The sequence below is a fragment of the Harpia harpyja genome, chromosome 10, assembly GCF_026419915.1.
Source record: "Harpia harpyja isolate bHarHar1 chromosome 10, bHarHar1 primary haplotype, whole genome shotgun sequence".
In the NCBI taxonomy this organism is placed as follows: domain Eukaryota; kingdom Metazoa; phylum Chordata; class Aves; order Accipitriformes; family Accipitridae; genus Harpia; species Harpia harpyja.
The window spans coordinates 17,450,460-17,473,799 of record NC_068949.1 but is presented as its reverse complement, the minus strand read 5'-3'; the positions used below and the strand labels follow the sequence as shown (position 1 = coordinate 17,473,799).

The 23,340-nt window shown below is 38.7% G+C and overlaps 1 protein-coding gene across 1 annotated transcript in view; it reads left to right on the top strand.

Annotated features, from left to right (window-relative positions):
• The first annotated feature begins 4,675 nt into the window (after positions 1-4,675).
• Positions 4,676-23,340, top strand: part of SH2D4B (SH2 domain containing 4B) — a 71,403-nt gene continuing 52,738 nt past the window's right edge. Inside the window, exons 1-3 of the mRNA XM_052800089.1 lie at positions 4,676-5,520; positions 19,164-19,323; positions 20,434-20,581. Of these exons, the coding sequence (XP_052656049.1) occupies positions 5,337-5,520; positions 19,164-19,323; positions 20,434-20,581 (492 nt within the window). The 5' untranslated portion in view covers positions 4,676-5,336. The remainder of the gene's footprint in view (positions 5,521-19,163; positions 19,324-20,433; positions 20,582-23,340) is intronic.

Here is a 23,340-nt window from a genome sequence, read left to right as displayed (position 1 = left end):
TCTAGTTTTTAATTGAACAGCAGTGTGTAAATCAGACACAAGACTGGTTTGTTGTGGTGACTGCCCTAATGTATTTGCTTTTCTAGTGACAGTTTTGTAGAGTTTAGAAGGCCTCAGACAAATGTTAATTTTACTTTTCTCCTTTCACATTGTCAGCTCCCTCCTGCACCATTCAATTCCAGATTCCACTGTTCTCCTTTTGATGCTGACACAGCAGGACTTGAAAAATTCAGATACCGAACATTGCTTCCTCTTAAAAAATGAAAAACATAAAAAAAGACACAAACCACAAAAAATTTATTAAGGCTATGGAGTTCAAAGTCTAGAAAACATATGATTGCCTTTAAGGAGCGAGGTTCATTACCCCTCTCTCTTTCCTTGTAATTCGTAGGTTATGGCAGAACATTTTTATGTAAATGGCTAAAGTAGGTTATATGACTGTGTTGTAAAATCCAGATGAACGTGCTGTTCTGCTGGCTCAGCATTCATCAGCATTGCCAGTGAGCTATTCAGTTCAGGGAATGGAGGGTGCACATGCTCGGAGGAAAATGGATGAGGAGATTTGCAGGCCTTGGCCAATTAAGCACTTCCCCTTTTCTTAAAAGTAAAATTAAAATGTTTTTCTCTGCCTTTTCCTCACCCTTCCTCCCCCTTCCCCAGCAGATGAATTCTAGTGGCAGTGCTGAAGACTGCTTAGCCAGAAAGATGCTATACCGGCGATGGGACAGAGTGTGTCTAGTCCCAGAAGATACCGTTAAAGATTAAAGGAAACTCCAAACTTAAATTTCAAACAGCTCTGAGCTGCTTGCAGGGACTGCTACTAATTAGAGCATTGAGTTGTGTGGCAGTTACCATAAGGTAATGACTGCCAACAAAGAGGTACATTAATAGTAATCTCTTATTTTGTGTATAGGCTGTTGACATGTAATGTCTTTCTGTAATGGTTTTAGCTTAGTTTGGACTGTTGAACTAGGGGTAACCAAGATGGAAGAGCAACGGAGAGGTCATTGTCCTTCTAAACTATTCAAAATACTTCCTAGAAAGGCTGGGAAGATGCTGAATGTCCACAATCAGGAAGGGGCACCCTTACTTCAAGTTTCCCTGCTCTTCTGAGTCATTAATACATCCATATCTTAATCAGGTCTGGGAAAGGAAGGGAAGAGAGAGAATTTTTATTTTGCAATAGAAAGTTTTGTGTTTTGTCTGAGTTATGTCCGGTTCCTGGCTGGAACTGCAAAGCTCATCCATTGCAAAATATGAGCTAATCCTAGAAGTGGCAAGAGTTTTTAAAGTAGATTTGGTGTTTCATCGAGGTTGCCATTTTATGTTTTGGACCTCATAGATTTTATGAATTTTCTGAGAAATCAGGAGAGTTCATGATAATTTCTTTGTGATAACTCAGACTATTCATTTGGAATGTTTATGGAAAAGTGAACTATAATGAGAATCAGTGTCTACTAGGTTAAAAATCCAGTCTTGGATTTGCATAGGATACTGCTGGGAATATTTAATATACAGACAAACCAGTTCACTGAGATATCCAAGAGAGAAGCAGCCCTTTTATCTCTTTAACAGGACCATGTCTTCAATGAGGAGAAAAATCCTTTTCTAGTAGACAGGTGCTTTCTTTCCCTCTGACAGGAGGTTTAGAACTGGAAATTCTGTTCTCATTTATGCAAGGAAATCTGTGACCTCTCATTTTTTGACTTTAACTATGGTGAGTGAGTGTTTTCTTTGAACTTTTGATTGTCAGACATCTCGCTTATCAGAATCTATTAATTTTTACCTGAGGTCATTCTAGAGATCGTCATTCATAGAGGAATCAAGTGTCTAGCTTTCTCTTAGTGAATAAGGTGAGCAGGAAGCAGACCTACACAGATGCCTGTGTCTCGCTGGTCATCTGGTCATCCTGACACCTCTGTGGGTTATGAGAGTGGGCTGTGAAAACAGTCTATTTTAAAGATCACTAAAGGCCAGATGTGAGGAGGGCATTAACATCTAAAATGATGCCTCCCACAGGAGGACAAGCAGTGTGGAAGGAGAATGTTTTTACACATATGTTCTTTTTCCATCTTCCCCATGATGGTTATTACAAGGGGGCAGATGACTACATTTTGTGTAGTCAGGTTTTTTTATTCCTTGTAGTGTATGTTTGGGGTCATTCTGCCTGTATCAGAGAGATCATTTAATTGTTTTCTAATAGTTCTTCAAGAGTATTTCTTCAGAGAGGAGAAATGTGATTCTGAAAGGATTTGTGTCAGATACAGAAGAGATTTGAGGTACTGGAATGGTGGTTAGTGGCTACACTTCATTGTCTGAATTATTTATTGCTCCTTAGCACTTTTAGTCTGGCGAGGGTATATGGAAGGTGGACCTGCTGTCAAATTCTTTCATACACTGCAAGGTGCTCAGCATAGACAGGTTGGGTGTTGCCAGCTCCTGGTGAAGGAGCTTTAGCTCCTGATGAAGCCAACAGGCTAGGCCTAGTTTGGGCCAAATACTTCATTGGCCCAAAATATTCAAAGCTTGTATTTCTGGGAACACCATCCAGCATTAGTCTTTTCTGATAAGTGGAACATCAGATGGTTTCTCAAGCATGCCTAGTATTTACTTACATGACTGAGGTTCTCTATACCTTTGGGATCTGCAGGTAGGTAACCATCTCTCTCCTTCCATTCACTCCATTCACAAATTGTTATCAAATCAAATGTTAATTAGGAAGGGACTGGTGAAAACACTTGATTCTTCCCATTGGTCCTCTCGGATTTTCCACCCCATAAAGAAACATAAGTCTTAAAACAAACATAGCTACCAGTGGAAGCAAAGGGAGAGATTTGATGAAAAACTGCCACCCGTGTGAGATTTCAAAGACCAAGTGTTCTGAGGCAGAGTATTTTTCTCTTGGACAAGAAACTAATGGAAGACTTTATGATGTATCTTTCTACTTCTGTTGCGTGTTGGCTTATGTCAGATAGAGTATTTCTTTATCTTCCTTATTTCTCCTTTGCATTTCTGCAATTTTTTGTTTTTGGGTTGCTACAATCCAAAGAAGAAAAGCTATGACAGAGGAGGTTGATCAGATTTATTGCTGTGATTAGATGATAACACTTCCACATGTGACTTTTATTTTAAAAAAAAATTCCCACACAGATTAATTCCACTTGATCATTTGGTTACCATTCTTAAATATTTTTGGTGAATAATCTTAGGCAATGGTTTGTTCGTGAAGTATTCATTTCATCTCCTTGTTCTTGCTATTTTTGTTGTGTGATCGCTCGTTGAACATTACCAGTAGTTTCCTGAAAACTTGTTTGTATGCCATCTTGTATCTCCATCCTGAGCTACTTCTGCAGCTAAATGCAGTTCAGAAATGGTTCTTCTTATCATGCTTAAATGCACATAATCCTTGATGAAGAGTTTTGTTCTTTGCACTGTGATCGCTTCTGATCGGGATTTGATTTCTGTTCTGTGAAGTCAAGTAAAATAAAATAAGAAAGATGGCAAATGGGTAGAACAGCAAAACTGCTTGCCCTGAAGCCTTTGCAAAGGCGAGTCTTTTTCAATTAGTGCCAAAATGTGGAGCCACAGCTCTAATATAATTGAATAAAAGCAGAGATACAAAGGCCGAATCCCCCAGGCTCTTACCTTTCTATACCTGACCAAGTAAAATAGAAGAAAGAAGCAGTAACAAAGTCTTTCTTACCCTAGTTTTTTTCTTGCCAAACTGTATTTCTTAAAAAATAAACATAAAAAAATTAAAGCATTTTATTTTAGGAGACAAAATCTGTACATAAGAAGAGATCCTGAATTGCAGAGTGGCATGCATTTGAACTGAGCCCTATAAAGCCCAAACCTGATGGGTTCTGAAATTCTGTTTCAACTGAAGGCATCATTCAAGTATAATCTTTGGATTCCTGCTTCTAGGTGATACAGTGTCTTGTCTTGAATTACAGTTTAGGTCAGAGGTATTTTATGCCTAAATTAAGATGATAGTATTTTGCATACATCAAAAGAATGTTACATGAATAGATGCATTAACAGTGTAAGGTTTTGAATATGAGGATCATGGAAATCATTTGACAGATACCTATCTATAAAGAAGGCTTCTCGTGAGGAGATCTCACAGATCTGCTTTCGCTCTTCATTCTTGTGTAAACACCATGCAGTGGGATGCGGCTCAGCCTGCACACGTCATCTGTGTTTTGTTGTGACTCCAAATGGCCACATCGTGGTTCTCCTGAGAAGATGTCCCCTTCCCACAGAGTACCACTGCTCCCCGGGGGAGCTGGGCCCCTGCCCAGTGCAAGCTGGCTCCGGAATCCAGAGGGTTTGGGGTTTGGTTTTTTGGTGTGTTGGGGGGTTTTTTGGACACAATTAAGTGGCTGTTGGCCCTGGTGCTGAAATCAAATTATTTTACTGATTTTGGTGAAACTCTCTCACATAGTGAAAAGCCACAGTTGGCTTGAAGAGCAACATTGTAACTTTCTCCACTCACAAAGTGGAAAATAAATCAACAGCAGGACTTGCATAGTCTGCATGAACTGCTGAGAATTTACTCTTGTTTAATTGATATTAATTTACTATTTATAAAGTGATAACAAGAGTCTTGTGGCTTTTGTTACATCTGCTTTTAATTTTAGAGGCGTTTTAATCCATTTGCTGCGTAACAATATTTGTCAACACCAGGTAAATAGGACCTCTAATATGACCTACCCTGCTGAGACTAGTTAACAGGCTAGACTGGGAAATAATATGCCAACTCATTTCTTCTCTCTTATCAGAAGAGATCAGTTCCCAAAGTGACATAGATATTGTTGGTATAGGTGATACCTTTAACCATGACATCACTTTAAACCCCTGGGCAACACTTACGCCCTTGGGAGTGTATTGCTGCTAAAGGAAACCACTTGAGCTGGAAGTCTGAGACTTTCTCTACATTGCAATTCCTTCCGCTCAAGGGAGCAAAGCTGATGGGTTCAATCAAGAATCCCTTATTTTTACCAGCTTTCAGTCAGGAGCACTGAAGTGACTTTTTTCCTTATCCTTGTTTGTTCCTCCCCCTTCCTTTCACTTGACACCTGTCCCTACCTTTGGAAGATGAGATAAGCAGAGAACTCTGTCCCTGTAAGAGACGAGGAGCAGAATATGCCTACACAAAGAGGGCCAGAGCAAGAATCAAACCTCTCCTGGGCAGGCTGGTGTGGGAGAGCTCCTTTGCTGCAAGTTGCATTCTGGAGTGCCGTCAGTGGGCTTTTGCCACTGTAGTGAGTATAATTGGAAGCAGGTTTATCTTCTTGTTTTTTCTTTTTTTTTCTTTTTTTTTTTTTGGAGTCACCATGCTGCAGCAAATTTTGCATGATATGTATATTGACCCTGAACTCCTGGCAGAGCTGAATGAAGAGCAAAAGCAGATCTTGTTCTACAAAATGAGAGAAGAGCAGCTGAGGCGCTGGAAGGAGAGGGAAGAAAAAGCACGAATGGAGGAGGCCGTGCTGAGAAAGACAGCGAGGCGCAAACAGAGTAAGATTTGTGACCTCCTTCTATACTTAAGAGCTGGGGATGGTGGGTGTGCAACTGGCTATGGTGCAGCATGCATCTGGAAGAGATTACAAGGAAGAGTGCCAGCTGTCCCCATAGGCAAAAAGACAGTCTGAGGCAGCAAAGGCACTATGTTCCTGCTCCTTGTCTCTCAAGGCTGGTTCTTTCTCCAGGGGAATAGGTTAGTGTGGGAGTAAGGGGAATTGTTTTGAAGTGCCTCTTTCAGTCAGGAGTCACTGCTCCTATTCTCTCAGTGGTAACAGATGTATCATGACCAAGTTTCCCCTCCACTCCTAAGGCTTTTTTCTTCACCTACCATCCCCACCCCTCACCCTCAGTCAGGCAAATGGCAGTCTTGCCTGTGCTGTTGAGGTTTCTTGACTTGACATTAAATGTTTCCAAGTGGCTGGAGCAGGAGATAAATTCATGATTTTGAGCTTGTTATGAAGGGCTGTTTGTGAATAAGATGTGGCATCAGAACAGCCATACCATATGCGACTAAATTTCCAACTGTACTAGTAAACACTCTCCAAAGATTATGGCTACAGAATAGGATAATAGTGGGGCAAGCATGTTAAAAAAACCCAAACAAACAAACAAAAAAACCCAATAAAAACCCAACCAGCAGCCCAAACCAAAAAAAGAATAAAACAGAAATGTGTTTTCATGTAATATGTAGTTAAACTGTGGAGCTCCTTCTACAGGCTGCTATGGATGCTAAATGTGTGTGTTGACTTAAAAAGCAAATAAGCTAAATCATGGAAGAAAACATCAGAAAAAGAACTCCAAAGGTGATTTCCAAGTGTCTGGTCTTGGGTCCAAGTGGTTTGGAATAAACAGAAATACATATTTCCTTGCTCTCTTCTCTGAACAAGTGGCTTCCAGCTCTTTTCCCATTCACAGGATGAAGTTGTTAGGCTGATGCAAGATAGAAAACATTTTCATCTTGGAAATGTAGTTGCAGTGATTCCTCACTCAACAAGGAAATGTCACAGAGATATGCCAAACATTCCTTTCCCTGTGAAATGCCAAAGACCTTATCCTATCTTTAAATCTATTAAAACTTGAATATTCAAAATTTCTAATAATTTGGGGTAGCTGATTTTGAGAAAGCACTCTAATAGCTATGTGACTCTGCAGTCAGTGTTTAAAGTGTTGCTCATCTTAACACACCCATGCTAGAAAGCTTTGCTTGGAGCACCTCAATACAGATAGATTATTGGATTCAGTTGTCAGGCTTCTTAAAATATTTAGAGCCTCTGAACCCTACAAAGTGCCCATTAGATAGTTAACAATTCAAAGACTATCATTAAAGAAACGTGTTTCAAAGCAAAACTAGTTTCCAAGACTCACTTGAAGCAAAGGCCTTTATGAAATTATTCTAGAGTAAGTTACAATGGTAGCCTTAAAATAAAGGGTGAACATTCAGAACACCCTAATCAGCCATAAAAGGAGTTTAAAATGGCCCCTCAGAGATGGCAAGGTGGATGTTGGAAAGCCTCATCCTGTTTAATTTCTATTTTCTTCATGTTAGTGTACTTACTGTGAATGGCACTATCCTAAGAGAGATGGCATCAAAATAGCTTCTCTCATACAACACAAAAACCTTGTTCATTTTGATTGATTTGTAGCCGAGAAAAAATTAAAAATGCAGTTCAGCTCCATATACCAAAACAACATTATATCATTGAGATAATCTGTATTATGCTCATTCTTTGAGGAAGACAGATGCAGAAAAATATAACTGCAAAAATATTTATGTGATGATTTGTCACAGTGTTGACACCTCAATTTCCATATATAAATTATACATGAAACCTGTTCAGCTTCCTACTACAGGAGACCGTTTTCTAGGTAATTAATTTTCTGATTTATAAAGAATAAGAGAAAGGAGAGCAGCAGAGTAACCTATAGATTATATTTGCTCTGACAAAAGTATTCACAAATACACATGGAGTTAAATTTCACAATAGCTCATATCCATTCTACCTTCTTAAATTGCCACTTTAAGGTATCGCTTAGGTTTGACTTTTGCCCACGGTTAGAAACTTTCGACTTCCTTCAGAACTGTATGAAAGAACTGATCTTACCGATTTTTTTATAGAGAGTACCGTTGGAATTAGATTTGCAAGTCAGTTATTTGGTTCTGCTGAAAATATATTTTGACTTCCATGAACTGATGTGGGCCAGAGTTACAAAAGATAACTTCCATCTTTCAGGCATGCTGGTCATCAACTGTACAGAAAATTGTAAGTGATTTCTACTGTACAGTTCCATAATATGATGGTAAATGGTCTCATAGTGGAGCTAGTTTCTTGTAAAAGAAAAAAAAAGGTGAAAAAAGTCAGCCAGAAATTATGGTGTAAGATAGGAATTACTGTGCAATAGTTTTGCCTATATGACTCAAAGGGTCGGAGTAGATGACTGTAATAATCCTTTCTTATCTTAAAATATGTGAATTTTTTTTTTTTCTAAAAGGCATTTGGCATCATCAATTTTTGGACCTTGAAGCTGCTTAGTTTTCAGTTTCTATTGGTGTATAAGCAAATTCCCAAACATTGTCCCCCTGCTACACAGCATAGAATATGTGGTATTTTTATTCCTGCTTAAAATTAGTGGCTACCAGGAAATGTAGAGATACTGCAATTACATGTTCTTTATTCCTTTGAAACTGAGGGATTCGAGCAGTTTCATCCACAAGGTTTTGGTTTTGACTCTCTACTGCATGACACAGTTTTTATGTTTCTGCTATTTTGTTGAAGCCAAGAGTTACTCTGGCTTTACAGAGGTCTTTGTAACCTGACATATAGTAGAAAAGAGAGATGAGACTTCAATATCTCTAATGTTGTGCCAAGTTTCTGAAATTTTCTAGTTGACAGAAAAAATGTATATGTTGTTTGTGAATACAACATAACATTTGTATAAAATAAGTTTTTACTAATTTAATCAGAATTATCTTTATAGGACTACCTTTCAAATCCTTCTGTTTTCCTCATAGTTTGAATAGCTACATATGAAAACTTTGCCCCCCTTGTTTGGGATGGGATAGGGTGAGATAGAACAAAAGGAATTAATGACAATGGGCGCTTCTTTACTTAAAAATGCTCAAAAAAGTGCTTGGGCTTGATCTGATTCAAGAGCTTACCTGCAATGGTACATGTGAACCCAGCAGCATAGCAAAAGGGGTGGATTTTTTGAAACAGAGCAGTGATTGTGAATCCAATTTTGATTTTCTACAGTGACTTGAGGATGAAGGGCTCTTGTGCAAGGTTTAGATGTGTTGTCTTACAGAAACCACAAGTGCACAGTTGGGGAGGAAAAAAGTGGCATATGCAAGTCAGATTGGCCTTGTGCTAGAGTTAAAATTATCATCAGCTTTAGGAAATGCTCGTTAGTGTGATAATTTTTTAATTTCTTGGAAACTAACTAGCAAAGGCCCAAAATCTGCAGTGGTTTTTACAGAAGAGCCACCGAACACAGATTGTCCGTAAATGTCTGATTCAGTACTATGAAATTTGCTTCTTAGAAAACAAAAACAAGTCCAAACCATGAAATAAGATGTAAGTTGTTGAGAGTGTTTAGCAAGCCAAATAGTGCAACAGTCTATGTGTAATTAGTCTTATTCTTCATTTCTAAAGAAAATAATATCAGTCACCTTCAGTAAATGCTGATTTGTGCCTTCTTTTCCATTTGGATTGTTTAGTTTCATGAGTCTTGAGGAGAGGTTAAAACTGAAATTTGTATCAGAGTGAGTCAATATTAATGAAATTATTTCACTTTGGGGAAGAATGAAATGTTTTGAGATTATTCAACAGTTTTAATTTATTCCCTTTTTAAAAAACACAGATCAATGTCTAAAAGGGAGCAATATCTAAGCATCACTTCAGAATGAGATATTTTGTTTAGAAGATATTGAATAAACTGTTCCCATGTTTTTGCTGTTTGCACCTAGCTTATATTTGTACCTTGCCTAAAAATATTAGTAGAATTTGAGCATCATTTGGGTCCTCCCAAAACTGCAGTGTTTAGTGAACTTATTCCAGGTAAAAGAAGTATTTCGTAGCTTTAATTAAATCATGACTACTGGCTTCTACTGAAATAGCTTCACAAGTGAGTTGAATTCCTGGACGTCCATCTCCAGTTCATTTACAAATTACTCCTGGGCAGATCTTTCAGGAACATATTTTCATTGTAATAAAACAGGTTGCCTTTTCTTATTGTGCTAAAATCACTAAGGGAAGTCTCCTCAAAATTTCAAGATCCCTTTGGGATTTGCTGAGAGTTGACTGACAGGCAGCTTTACAGTTTGCAAAGAAACATATTTATTTGATTAGGCAGGAGCCCTTTAACTCAGCTATATGCTGAGTTGGGAGTAAGTGAAGGATCCTGCCAATTTGGATTTTGACTCTGATGCAGTATCCAGAGCTGTCAGCATACCCAAAATGAGATCTCAAAAACTATTGAGCATTAGGTAGCTGAAGGACAGCCATGTGGGAGGGAAGACAATGCTGGTCTGCTGCTGCTTATTCTGACATTTATTGATTGTGAACTGGAGCTCATGATGTTCAGACAGGAGCTATTTGTAAACACTCTTATTTACCTGTCCTTAACAAGAGTAGCTGGGAGAAAATTAGGCAGGCTTATCACAGCATGGCTAGAAAATAATTTCTTTATCTAAATGGCATTTGTGTTAGAAAATCATTAGAGAATAGATGAAGCTGTTTGGAAGCATGTATTTCAAATATCACAAGTGGATGGTTAAAGGATGCATCAGTGTCACATGTGAAGGCCAGTGCGTGGGCGTGTGTTTCAGTTTATGTATGAAGGGTGAGTGGGTGTACATGCAGTGACATTTTTTCTATGTTTTTGAACTCAGAAATGTATTCCTTATTTATACTAAGGCCTCTAGACACCCTGGTAGTGCTTAGCTAAGATTTCCTCTCCTACGGAGACATGCTCCTGGCAGTGTTCATTCTCTTTCTCTCTCTTATTGGATATGGGTCTAACCAGAGACATCAGACTTGAGTATTTCTGAAATTTCTGGCTTGAATTCTGTAGAGCCCTGTCTTCTTTCCAATTCAGATACAACTGAAAAAGTAACAGGACAACATTAGCGAGAACGTTAGAATAATTTTTATTAGGGGACTGAGCCAACTAATTTGAAGTCATTGGAAAAGTTTTAATGTAATATTCACAACATGTATAGCAGCTTGTGACATGATGCAATTTTGTTTGTACTGTATACCTTGGGGCCAGAACTCAGCTGCTCAGAGCTCGAGCTCAGTGTGGCTGTGTACTGAGGTATGGTTAAACAGCAGCTTCTAAACTGTCTGTTCGCTTCTCCGAACCTGGGGCTAGAAAGAGACCTCCAACCGCCATATGACCTAAATATGTACCAGATGGAACAAATCCAGAGGGAATTCTCTGCCCTCCTAAGATTAGCCATAAGTCTGTGCTTTTTAGTCTCATATCTTGCCCTGCAGCCGGCTTCCATGTTTTGCAGAAAAGGGACAACAGAATATCGCTGAATGTTTCTCTTGCACGTGTGCGATCCTCAGCGCTCCTGTTATCTGAAGCATCTGGCATCAGCCGCTTTCTGAGAGAGGCTACTGGGTTAATTGAGCCACTGGCACGGAGAGCATTCCTGTGTTTCTCTACGGCATTGTGTTCCTCAGCCTGTCTGGACACAGTGGTGTTAGATGGGCTTTCTTGTACATACTAGTGCTCTGGTAGTGATACAAGGTTGTGACTGTCTGCAGGCTCATGAATACTTGATATGGAAAGAGATCAGTACTGCGGCCAAGCTAATTCAATATTTCCTTGCCAATTTTGCCAGGTTTTAGCATAAATGACTAAAACATTCAAGGACAGAGGCAGCAGGATTGGGAAGACATGGGAAAACTCAATGTATTCAAGTCAGCAGTGGATTTAGCCAGACGCTGATGGTGGTTCATTAACTTTCGAGTCCACTCATGTGCTGTGGCACTGGAAAATCTTGCTGTAGTGGTATAGTTCTCCCTGCTTTTGTGGTCCTGTGTGCCTGACAAAAGGAGTCACGCTGCCATTAAGTAGGGGAATCTGGTGCAGAACGTGATCCATAGTTCTCTGTTCATTCTGTGACAGAGAACCCTTATCTGACTGCTTTGACTTACCAGCAGACCCTGAAGTAGCCATGCAGGCTTGTTTTTGTTTATTCTTCAGCAGTGGGAAAATCTGGATGCTTTGTGATGCCTCTGTGTGAGAAAACAAGCCCTGTATATAGCTTTTGCTCTTTACAAGAGACAATTGGGATCAGGAATCAGAAATTATAGTGCTGTGTTCTTGTCTTCATTTTTTTTGTGAAGAAAAAAAAATTGAATGAACGATACTGATGAGAATTTTACAACCTTCAACTTTGATCTGATGTTTACCTGCATTTTTATACTGTTTACAGTGAAAGGGTCATTACAATGGACAGAAAGAGACTACCTCTAGATTGTACAGAGTTAGAACAATGTCTTTAAGAGTGAGTTTTGAATGTTATCTCCCAGTTGAGAGTGGGCAAATTACAAAATTTTTATGCGTAACAGTATGCCTTGGCCAGGGAGCCAAGAAGATATCTGGGACATACTAGACAGACACCACATAAATGATACTTTATTTCTCTGTTTCTTTTTTTTTTTTTTTCCTTCTTTTTTGGTTTACAATATGCAAACCTGTATATATGTATTGTATATATACATACCAGGTGATAATGCAAACCCACTTACCTTTGAGAGTTATGTACGGTTATCTTTGCTACATTTGTTAATTACCATAGTCTTATTTGAGTAACTGTTTCCTCCCTTAATGTTTGCTCTCTTGCAGTCACTCTTCCTTTATTTGATCCTGCAGGGGTATATTGCAGCATAATTATTTCCATGGTAACATTCTGTAATTCCATAAACAGAAGATTGAGTTTGTTATATGATCAGGAAGCAGCTGGAGAGCCATGAAGGCTGATTTTTCAGCAACGCTGAGATCCTGCAACCCTTATTGATATAGTAATGTAAATCAGCTGAATTTCTTTCTCCCTCTGCAAATCCTTCTTTAAACAAAAAGACACAAAACACAGTGTTGAAATTGGAGGGTGTGTAAACTGAAATTTTGGGGGAATGCTTGAGAAGTTCAGAATTTTTCCCCATTTTCTTCCTGTTTTAAGAATTGAAGTAACTGGGTTTTTTGAATGTATTCTTGGAAGAAAGGGGTTCATGGTCCTTTGACTATTAGCAGGGGCAGACCACAGAATTAATTATATCAGATCTTCAGTTTATTGTGGGATTATGTTATTTTCATTACTTTCATCATTACCACCTAATTATTCTATATGTATTTTAATGGATTTATGGCAGTTAATGTTTGGAAAAGTGCATTCTGTCCTTTGAACAGTCTGTCAGAAACATTCACAGTAATTTCCTAGGTTTTGTCCTTAGAAAAAAGTGAAATTATGTGTGTGTATTTGTGTGTTCATATAAAAAAAAATGTAATTAAATAAAATACTTGTACTGGGTAAGCTCAAGGAACTGAGAACAGCCTACAGCTCACATTCTCATTTTCATCCTAATCAATGTGCTTCTAACACATGTCCTGCAGCTAATGAAACTCTGAACGGAACCTCATCTACCCTGCAGACTATCAAAATTCAAGCTTCTACTTTGTCCTGGTTTCAGCTGGGATAGAGTTAACTGTCTTCCTAGTAGCTGGTACAGTGCTGTGTTTTGAGTTCAGTATGTGAAGAATGTTGATAACACTGATGTTTTCAGTTGTTGCTCAGTAGTGTTTAGACTAATGTCAAGGATTTTTCAGCTTCTCATGCCCAGCCAGTGAGAAAGCTGGAGGGGCACAAGAAGTTGGCACAGGACACAGCCAGGGCACCTGACCCAAACTGGCCAACGGTGTATTCCATACCATGTGACGTCCCATCCAGTATAGGAACGGGGAAGTGGGGGGGGGCAGGGATTTGCCGCTCGGGGACTGGCTGGGTGTCGGTCGGCGGGTGGTGAGCAATTGCACTGCGCATCATTTGTACATTCCAATCCTTTCATTATTGCTGTTGTCATTTTATTAGTGTTATCATTATCATTATTAGTTTCTTCTTTTCTGTTCTATTAAACCGTTCTTATCTCAACCCACGGGTTTTGCTTCTTTTCCCGATTTTCTCCCCCATCCCACTGGGTGTGGGGGAGTGAGTGAGCGGCTGCGTGGTGTTTAGTTGCTGGCTGGGGTTAAACCACGACATACTTTAAGGAAGCCATTAAAATCATTTGCTCAGAAAGTCAAGGGTGAAACCTCATGTAAAACACATTGTGCTTAGACCAAAGTATACCAGATATCTAAACTCCAAAAGAACAAAAACCCCTCAACCCTACAAACACACCAATCTCCACAAGCTACGTTTTGTCTCTGAATGACAAAAGTAGATCAGGCTGATCAGCTTGATGTCAGCAGTGAATGTTCATGCAGCCTATTTCAAATACAGAATAAATTTCAGGAGCCTTTTTCTAGTGCAGAGAGAGAAAACAAAAGGAATATTTTCTAAAGAGAGAGTCAAAGGATGTTTGTATAACTACATAGCTTTCCAGCGAGTAAGGAGAGTCAATTGCTGTTGCAGAGATCTGTGGCTTCCAAGCAGGAGGACTATGGTGGGAAGCCCAACCTCAGAGAAACAAGACTTTTCATGGAAATAGCAGGCTCTTTTGAGAAAGTTTCAGGAGACTTTGAATGCCATTCCATGTTTCTCAGATTATAAATCAGTGATCTTCTGATTTTCTGAATTTACACTTGACACAGCCTGTAATATTCCCTATGACAGAAAGGCAGTCAGGGTTACTTGGTGCTCTCCATCATTTGGCTGGACTAAGCAGGCAGACGGTGGTCAAGTGACAGCACAGCTGGGAGTCGTGACACCAAATGAGGCCTCCAGTGGTCCTTGGAGTAGTTTCCATGTAAACACGGGAGATGGATGACAAATGGGAATTGTTAGGGATTCCGTAACTGTTAAAGCAATGGTGAACAAGCTTGGAGGAAGGAAGCTGGCTCCAGCAGTATTCCATTTGATTCCATTCCATAACCTGATCACTGTTATTTTTAAAGTGCTTTTAATTAGAAGTCTGTGTGAAAATGAAGCCAGATAGAACCCCAAATCACAAAAACCAACCCAAAACCCCAAACCCCATAAAACACCCAAATGCGCTCTGTGGTTCTGCTTCTCTGTCCCGGTTAGCAGAGGCAGTGTAAAGGCCCAGTTCTCCTTTGTTTAACTCCATTTGTTTTTAAGCCTTAGTCACAGTGTGGAAGTCTGAGCTGATTGGAATTGAAGGCTGATTTAGCCTGAGCATTGCGCGCAGCCAGGATTCCCCCTGCCATGCACCTTCAGGTGCTGTTTTTCTCGTTCTCCTAAGGTGGCTGGCAGTGTTCGTATTTTCTGGCAGCATTCAGCCCTGACAGTAATGGTACCGTGCCTACACCAGGGACTTCCTAAGGGTAGCAGAAAGGCCAATAGCAGCCTGTGGTGCTATATAGCACAACTTATGGTTGCACTCCAGCACTCTGTGTGTGTATGAGATTAGTAGTGCTGCTGGTAGAGACTAATAATTCTTAGAGGAGAGCGCCTTGAGTTTACTATTGCTCTCTAGGGCATTGTTTTATACTTTCATTGCTGTTATAGAATTGACTGCGTAAATACAAACAAATAGTAAACATGATTTGGTCTTATTTTTGATTGTGTGTGTTTATACGTGCAAATTTGTGTTGCTATAGGTTCGGGCTGTAGGTCTCCAAGAAAGTTTTCACTGTGATCCCTTTGTGCTGCAAATTTGAGATACCTGATTTTGTATTTGTCTGGAGTAAGGACCAATACCCAGAAACCAATTTACTTGTCTTAAAGCAGTATAGATGTAGGTTTAGGGGAACTCCATGGGAGATACTAACTCGTGGAAGAGCTAAAAGTGAAAAGAACTGCAAGAATTAATGTTGCCTTCTTGTGGTGCTACAGAGTTGTTTTAGACAAAAAAACTGGTAGAATACTACAGCCAATAATCATTGGTCTGAAGAGTAGAGATGGAAAAGACTTGGTAAATTATTCAGTACATTTCCCTGATAAAGCAGTGTTTGTTTCTAAAACACTTTCATTTCTAGTCTCCAATGTAGACTAATTTTGATGTCCACTACTTCCTAATGGTAATTATTTGCAGCCTGCCACAGTCTCTCCGGGAAAAGAAAAGTGCTTTTGTGGTCAAGGCACAAGACTGGGGCTCAAGAGATTTAATTTTTATGTCCTGACTCTGCATTAGGCTTTGTGACTGGGCTCAGAAGCCTGCTTCTGAACAGGAAACACGAAGTTCTCTTGCCTCTTTCTCACCTAGATTTGTTTAGTCAGGACCTGTCTCTTCCTTTTAGATTTAGTTGAATTTTCCTATTTTTTTTTTTCTATTTCTGTTTCATTTGGAAATGAAGTGTGTTAACAGAATATCTTGTTTTGCAGAAAAATGTAATACTTGAGAGGCATCTTAAAGCAGAAATTATTTTATTATAATCAGCCCTCAATGGTAGTCATTCTCTGCTCGCAAAGCAGGCAACACTAGTTTCCTAAAAATATTAAGGAAAATAATGTTCTGTACTTTCAGCTCAGATCTTGCAATTGGTTCTACAGTTTAAAAGTGCAAGTCCAGTATCGTTAGCCTAGAAGAGCTGACACTGACCACTGTGAACTTGATTCTGCAGGCTGCAAAGACTTTTTCTATGACGGGAATTCCGTTTTCACATTGCCAGATTTTCTCCCTAAGCTGCTTTTTTCTCCTGCACACTCATTTTTGAATGTTATTCTGTGCTAAGAATCTATCAAGTTTCATGATCAGATTATACAGTAAAGCCCATCTCCAACTTTATGGGAGCGTGAGTTTAAGGGAAGATTTGCATGGGAGTCATCTCTTGAAGTAAAATAGAAAGGGTGGTTGGATGTGAAGGAGGCATTCTCTTTTTCTAAAGAAAAACCTGAATAAAGGCATATGTGCTCAAGTTGAGTTGTTTTAAAATTGTACATCTGGAGGTCTGTCTGTTTAATACTGAAGCTTAAAATTGCCAGATTGTTTGATACTGCTATTATCTTTCAACTTGAACTATGGATGCATATACAGTAGTATACTGTACTGTTGCAGACAGTAGTTAGTGCTGAATCAACAATATGTTACACTGATGTTTTCAAAAAAGTTTATACATCTACTGTCCATAGCTTTAGAAGAGGCATCCATTGTTTTAAAAGGAAGACAGAGAATAATTTCTCAAGACATGTCTACAAATGAACTATTTGTTTTATGGGGCTGGGTAGTAATGGATAAGTTGTGCCTCTGAGAAATATATGAATGAGTAACTCTTTGGCACAGAAAACCTGGAAAGAAGCAAAGATAAAATTTGTCTGCTTACCTGAAAAAGGTTTTTTAATTCTCTTTCCATCTGGTAAGCTCATAAATGAGCAATAGTGGTAAAGTTGTCTCAGAACAGTAGAAATATTTGGTATCTACCACTTATGATACAAGAAAATTAACATGAGGCATGTTGTTTGCAATGCTTCTTTAAAGTACTAAATAAAGGGCAACAACTAGGATATCCAGATTCCTCCCAGAGAAAAGGACATGGGCCACTTTTAAAACTAAAGCTGCCATTGGTTAGGTGGGATCAGTACTCCTGGGAAATCATTCCATACTTTCCAAGATACTTTACTATAAAATGCATTAGGAGAAAACCTTGCAGGGAAATACTGATATGGGCAGTCAGTTCTCAGCAGATGGTGTTCAAATGCTGTATCCAAAAAATACGACATAAATGTTGTGCTGATAGGAACACAGAAATGTACACACTAGGAACCAGAATAAAATACATTCACATTTATAACCTGAGACATAATCTGATAGACTGTGAAAGAGCAAATGCTTTTGAGACTTATTGAAGGAAAACATTATTAGCTTAAATTCCCTCCCGCCCCCCCGTCTTGAAGTCAGTACCATTAGGCCAACACTGGGAATTCATATAAATCACATTTTCAAATTTCATATAGAATATTAGCTTTCATTGAGAGATCTGATATGTTGATTGCCTGCAGTTCATATTGTCAACACTTGTGAGTGTGGGTTGGCACTGGCACTGCCTGCTGTCAACAGCCCCGCTTCATTCCCTCCTGCAGTTTTCTTCTTTCAGCCTGGGATGTCAAAAACACTTTATTGATTTTGCATTGGGAAACTTAATCTGGTTAAATGGATACTGTCCTATCACAGGTAGTTGAAGGTGAGAGTAGCTAAGCTGATGCTTGTACAGAAAGATGTAGAAAGAGCGGAAGCAAAGACTGGCCATTCAAATAGGACCAGGTTTCTTCTAACTCTTATGGGAACATCAGAGAAAAACAACCTAGGAAAATGGCAGACTGTCCATTTCTTCACATTTTCAAATGAGAAAAAATGCCTTTTAGAAGCTATGTGGCAACGCACAATTTACTAACCTCAATATTTGGGTAAGAGGGTGAAATCTAGTGGACTGTAATATACAAGAAGTGAGATGAACTGCTGAGCCTTTATGGCCTTTTAGTCTGTGTTCTTTAAAATAAATCCATTGTTTATCTTGGAAATGGTCTTTGTGGTAGAGTCTCCTTTTGTAAAGAACAGTTTCACCAAATTTACAAGAAATAAAACATGAAAATGGATGCATAAGAGCTGTTTCTACCAATTCCTTATTATGAACCTCTGAAACGCATAAAATACCTGTTAGTTATACATATAAAAGGAGAAGGAAAAGACCAAACCATACTAAGGTAATGTATGTGACTATTAAAATGTATTCAGATAGGTTCTAATCTAGTGCCTTTTGTAGTCAGCAGGAACCCTATAGTTGGTTCTTGGACATGAAGGTTCACCAAATGTAGTCTATTTTGTAACGAGCACTCAGGCTTTTCTGGTGTTTTTAAAATCACTCTGTCAACACAGTAACCATAGATTTTTGCGTGGTGTCTTTCATGAAAACTGAACCAGAAACTTAATCCCTTTCAATTGCCGACCTGAACAGAAAAGCCTCTGCAGTGTTGAGTGGTGTGCTCCGAGTATGCAGGCTTTCTGAAACTCCCCCTTTGCACAGTGGGAGCAGGAAATTTCTGGATTTTTTGCAGGGGTTCCAGTGAAGTCTCTATATGCTCAACAATCGACATTCTCTGTGCACTGTAGCATTGCTAGTCACATAAAGTCACTGGTTATTGTTGTTGCTCCATCTCTTTTGCCATGCTCTTCATCTGCTGAGTGAAGCAAGAAAATAAAACAATTAAAAAGGGATCGTAATACCTAAATTCTGGGAAATACATGTCGGAATTAATAATTCCATATTTTTGTGGGACAGTGAGTCTTTAAAGATTGTGTGATCTGGAGCGTACAACCCCCTTTTTTTTGCCACAGCATGATAGATTGGTCAAATCTGAAGATTTCATCCAACCTCTCAGTAATGTTTTATTCTGAATGGTAATTGCAAGCTTAATGTTTCTAAATTGCAGATTTCCCATCTTTTCATCTATATTTATGTAAGAATTTGAACCAGTATTTATATATCTGGTTTGTGCTTGGTGGCTGTTGCAGGTAATGGCAAACATGTGCAGTGGCTACGTGGGAAGGACGGTGAGGTCTGGGTCTGGGTTATGGGAGAAGCCCCAGGTGACAAGCCATATGAACAGATATCAGAGGAGCTAATAGCAGAGCGAGCCAGGCAACAAGCACAGAAGGAGGCAGAAGAACTATGGTGAGGATTTAAGAATCTGAATTCAGGGTCCACTTGGCATAATGGGAGACATGGCCTTGTAGAAAGGCAGCAGGTAATGGTGGGTAAAACGGGTAAGTATGTTTTGTGAACATTTGCTTTCATTTGTTTTGGTAATTTTTCAGCACATGAAAAATGTAATTTTATTTTTATTGAAAACTGAAAAACAAACCCCCTCTTTCACAAAAAAAGTGAGGCAAACCTTTTTCTTTTGGGAATTTTGCTAAACCATTGACCAGTTTGTAAATAAATAAAAATGAAACAATCTGGTTTTGAGATGATTAGATTAGAAATGTTTGTTGTATCACACATCTATGCCCACAATAGGCATTTGGTACATAAAATCCTTTTTGAAATTGGTTTTATCTGCATATCACCTGTATTAATTCTTATCCCAGCAGTTCAGAAACTGATTACACAAAGTGCTATGCTGGTGTTTCCAGCAGGGCCTCTTCCAGCTTTGGGAGAGAGTCAAAAGTGTTTTGATGCTTGATATGGTTAGGAAGTAGGCCACCTACCTCCTGCACTTCCTTTTGTAGTCCAGCACTGAAAAGTGACGGTTTAAATATCAGATTATTCTATATTATTCCTTTTCATACCAGATTTTTCTTGCTTATGGTGATTGCATATTTAAGCAGGGATTAAAAGCTTCAACCTGTGCTCTGCGTTCCTTTTACATTGTCATTACTAATAAACAATCTATTGTAAGAATTTGGCAGACATTCACATTGATATTTGAGAGACAATAAATTCCCAATCATGCTTTGCTAGACTGACAGATCTATTTTTTTGGCCAGGGAAGGAAAAATATAGGGTATGACTCAAAGACATCCAAGAAGTGCTTCTCTAATTTAGGAGGTGCTATTTTAATTAGTCAGTTATCAAAAATTGAAAATGTCTGCTTTCTGGATAGTTTCCTCAAATCTGATTTGTGGTAGGTCTCTTGTTAAATAGATTTTAATTCTTTCCTTGTACATTTCCATGAAGTCTTATGCTAATTATTTGTTGCAACCAGTGAGCAAGTATTGATCCTTGATTTAAAAAAATAATCAGTGTCTTAAATTATTTTTATTTTCAAACTCTTTTCTGAAGGAGACAAAAGGAGGCTGAAATTACAAAGAAATTCCGGGATGCTATGGCTCAAGAAAAAGCCAGAATAGTGGCAGAAAAATGGAAAATAGAAATAGAAGATCGGAAAGCTGCCAAATTGGAGGAGGAAAAAATTCAGGAGGAACTGAAGGTTTGCATAGAGTAATTTAGCTTTTTTAGTAGTGTTTTTATAGAGATTCAAAGTTCTTGTCACCTTCAGTGCATGTTTATTAATCAGCTTTGAAACCCAGAGTTGTAATTTTTCATCCTGGAATATACAAATAGCTACATGGTGTTCACCATAACAGCTGGGAGAGTGATGCGAAAAAATTACATATCTTGTTCAAAAGTGTCAGGACAATCAAACTGGTTATTCAGCTCACACATTAACAGAATTGTTCAGTCAGCTGTGCTGAGTGAATCATACTGGGGGAAAAAAACGTACAATTGTGAAATGTCTCATTTTAAGTTAGTTTGCTTGAACATGTTTTGTGTATTTTGGATGAGTTGTTCACATATTTAACTTGAAAATTCTGTCACTACTTTCTTTAAGATAATGAGGGGGGAGGATCCTTCTGCTACTCAACACATGGGATAAGTCCAGTTGGCTTTGCTGGGAGAAGTTCATGGCTGATTTTTATTGACTTCATAATGAATTTTCTACGAGCTCAGTTATAGTATTTTAATGTTTGTTTGAAATAATATTTTTTTCACATTCTCTTGTTGAAAATAACAATTTGAAAACTAAACAGAAAAAGAAGGCCTCTCTCTACCCTTTTCATATTACTTTATAAAGATAAAAACTTGTTTAAAATGAGAAAACATAATATAATTGGTTTAGCATGCAGAGAAATTATCTCAGTCTTCTGAGTCTGGGATGTGCACTCTGGGACTGCACAAGATTGGTGAGGCTGGGTTTCCATGGAGAAAGCCTGTAGCAAAATACGACTCCTAGGAGATCTGCATCCAGTAAGTTCTGTCTATACGCCTCTCCCCTGCTGACAGCTTGCTATGTCATTTTTCCCTTCCTGGGATGGTGATTAAAGGTGTGGAAAGTGCAGATAGACTCCCCCTTTGTCCCTCTGTGATGGGAGGAATGCTGAAAAACTCAGTGTTAAATTTATGTAGTTTGATTACAAACTAGAGTCAGCAAGTTACTTGTCATTCTGTAAACTGCGGGCCTGGGATTTGAGGCTGGTTGTACAGCACAAAGCAAGGGCGCTTCCTGTAGCCTCCTCTGCACAACGTTGTGGATTCACCTTTGCACAATTAATTTGAATTCATAGGAGAGAACAGGGCCTTTGAAATTCAATGTCAATGAGTAATGAAACTATACCTTTCAAGTGCTTTATTAATGTATGAATAATGAGCAGAGCAACTAATTAAATGCTCTTTCCTCTGCTTTCCAGAAAGCAAAGCCCTCTTGAACAAAGACTGATACAGGCCCATTCACTTACATCTCTGTGGCTGATGTACAGTGCACTTGATGGGGTAAATGTCCACAAGCTCACTGTTACTCTGTTTCAAAGAAACTTTTTCAAAAAGCAAACTGTGAGACTTCAGTGGCCAGCAGTCCTAATTTTCTATTATGGAAAAGTAGTCTTTCAGTTACTGATACAATTTGAAAGGAATGGCACCAAATTCTGCTCATTTTCATATTGATGGAAAGGTAATGTCAGAGTGATCTGTGTTCTCACTGTTTCTTGGGAAGTGAGCAGGTATCCTCCACCCAGCTGTGTGCCTGGTAGGAGCAAGAATTGCACTGATGAGATGAGAATTTGGTTCAGTTTCTACTTTGAATTTCACGTACTAACTTTTGGCCAGGATTTCTTTAGCCCTATTCATAAAGTTGCCAACATCTTTATTTTATCAAAGAAACAGGATCCTTTAAATCAAGCATTTGAAGAGAATATTTGCAAAAATTTAAGAAATGGACCAAAATTTTTAAGACAAGACCCAGCAGAAATGAACTCTTTGCCTTCAAAAATGAGTTTGGAAACAAGATATTATGCAGTGGTTATTTTTTAAATGCCCCTTCATTGAGTGTGCTCTCAGCGTTTGCTGTATTAATACAACAACATAGGCTAATTAAACTTCCAGCCCTGGGTCTTCAATTAGGTCTATAATTTGAGATCTGTTAGGAGGGACTTGGACTAACATAGGGTTCCACCAGCAGAGACCCAAATGCAGGATTGATCCCTGGTACTATAATACCACACCTTTGCTGCTCAGAAAAGCAGCTTATCTATTACTTGGTCTTGAAAGAGCAGATCTTGTATATAGTGCTGTAGAACTACTTAAAAACAGTAAAGGCATTTCAAAGACAAGTGAATCTCACAAGCTAATATGGGGGAGTTGTTAACCTCTCTGTCATGTACAGGAAGTACATGAAATATTTACAAGTTGAATGAGTGGAAAGGTACCTAGACAGGAAAATAGGAAAATTATGTTTCTGGCATCTCCCTCCAACTACAAAAGGTGAATAGAACTAACGTGTTGGGAAAAAGATGAATTAATGAATCTACTCATGTGTGACTGCGATCATTGAAATCATGAAGAAATGTACCTTTTGTAAATGATTCAGGGTGTGGAATGAAATGCAGATCAGCTAGCAAGCCCCCTTTAATAGGTTTAAAATATTTAATGCGTAGGTAATCATCCTTCTGTGATGATGACCAGACCGTGTTTAAAGTGGTCTCCAGACTGGGGTACAAAAAGTTCAGTCTCTGCTAAAGCTTCATCCTCTTGAGGCATTTTGACTTGGGAGATTGAAACGCTGTTCTTTCTGCTGATGTGTTTAATTTCTAACTAGATTGTATCACAAACACTCTTTTTTAAAATGCTTTTATTCCCCTTGACCTATCATGGAACTTTAGGGCTGTCTGTACTAGATAAATGGTATCTCACATA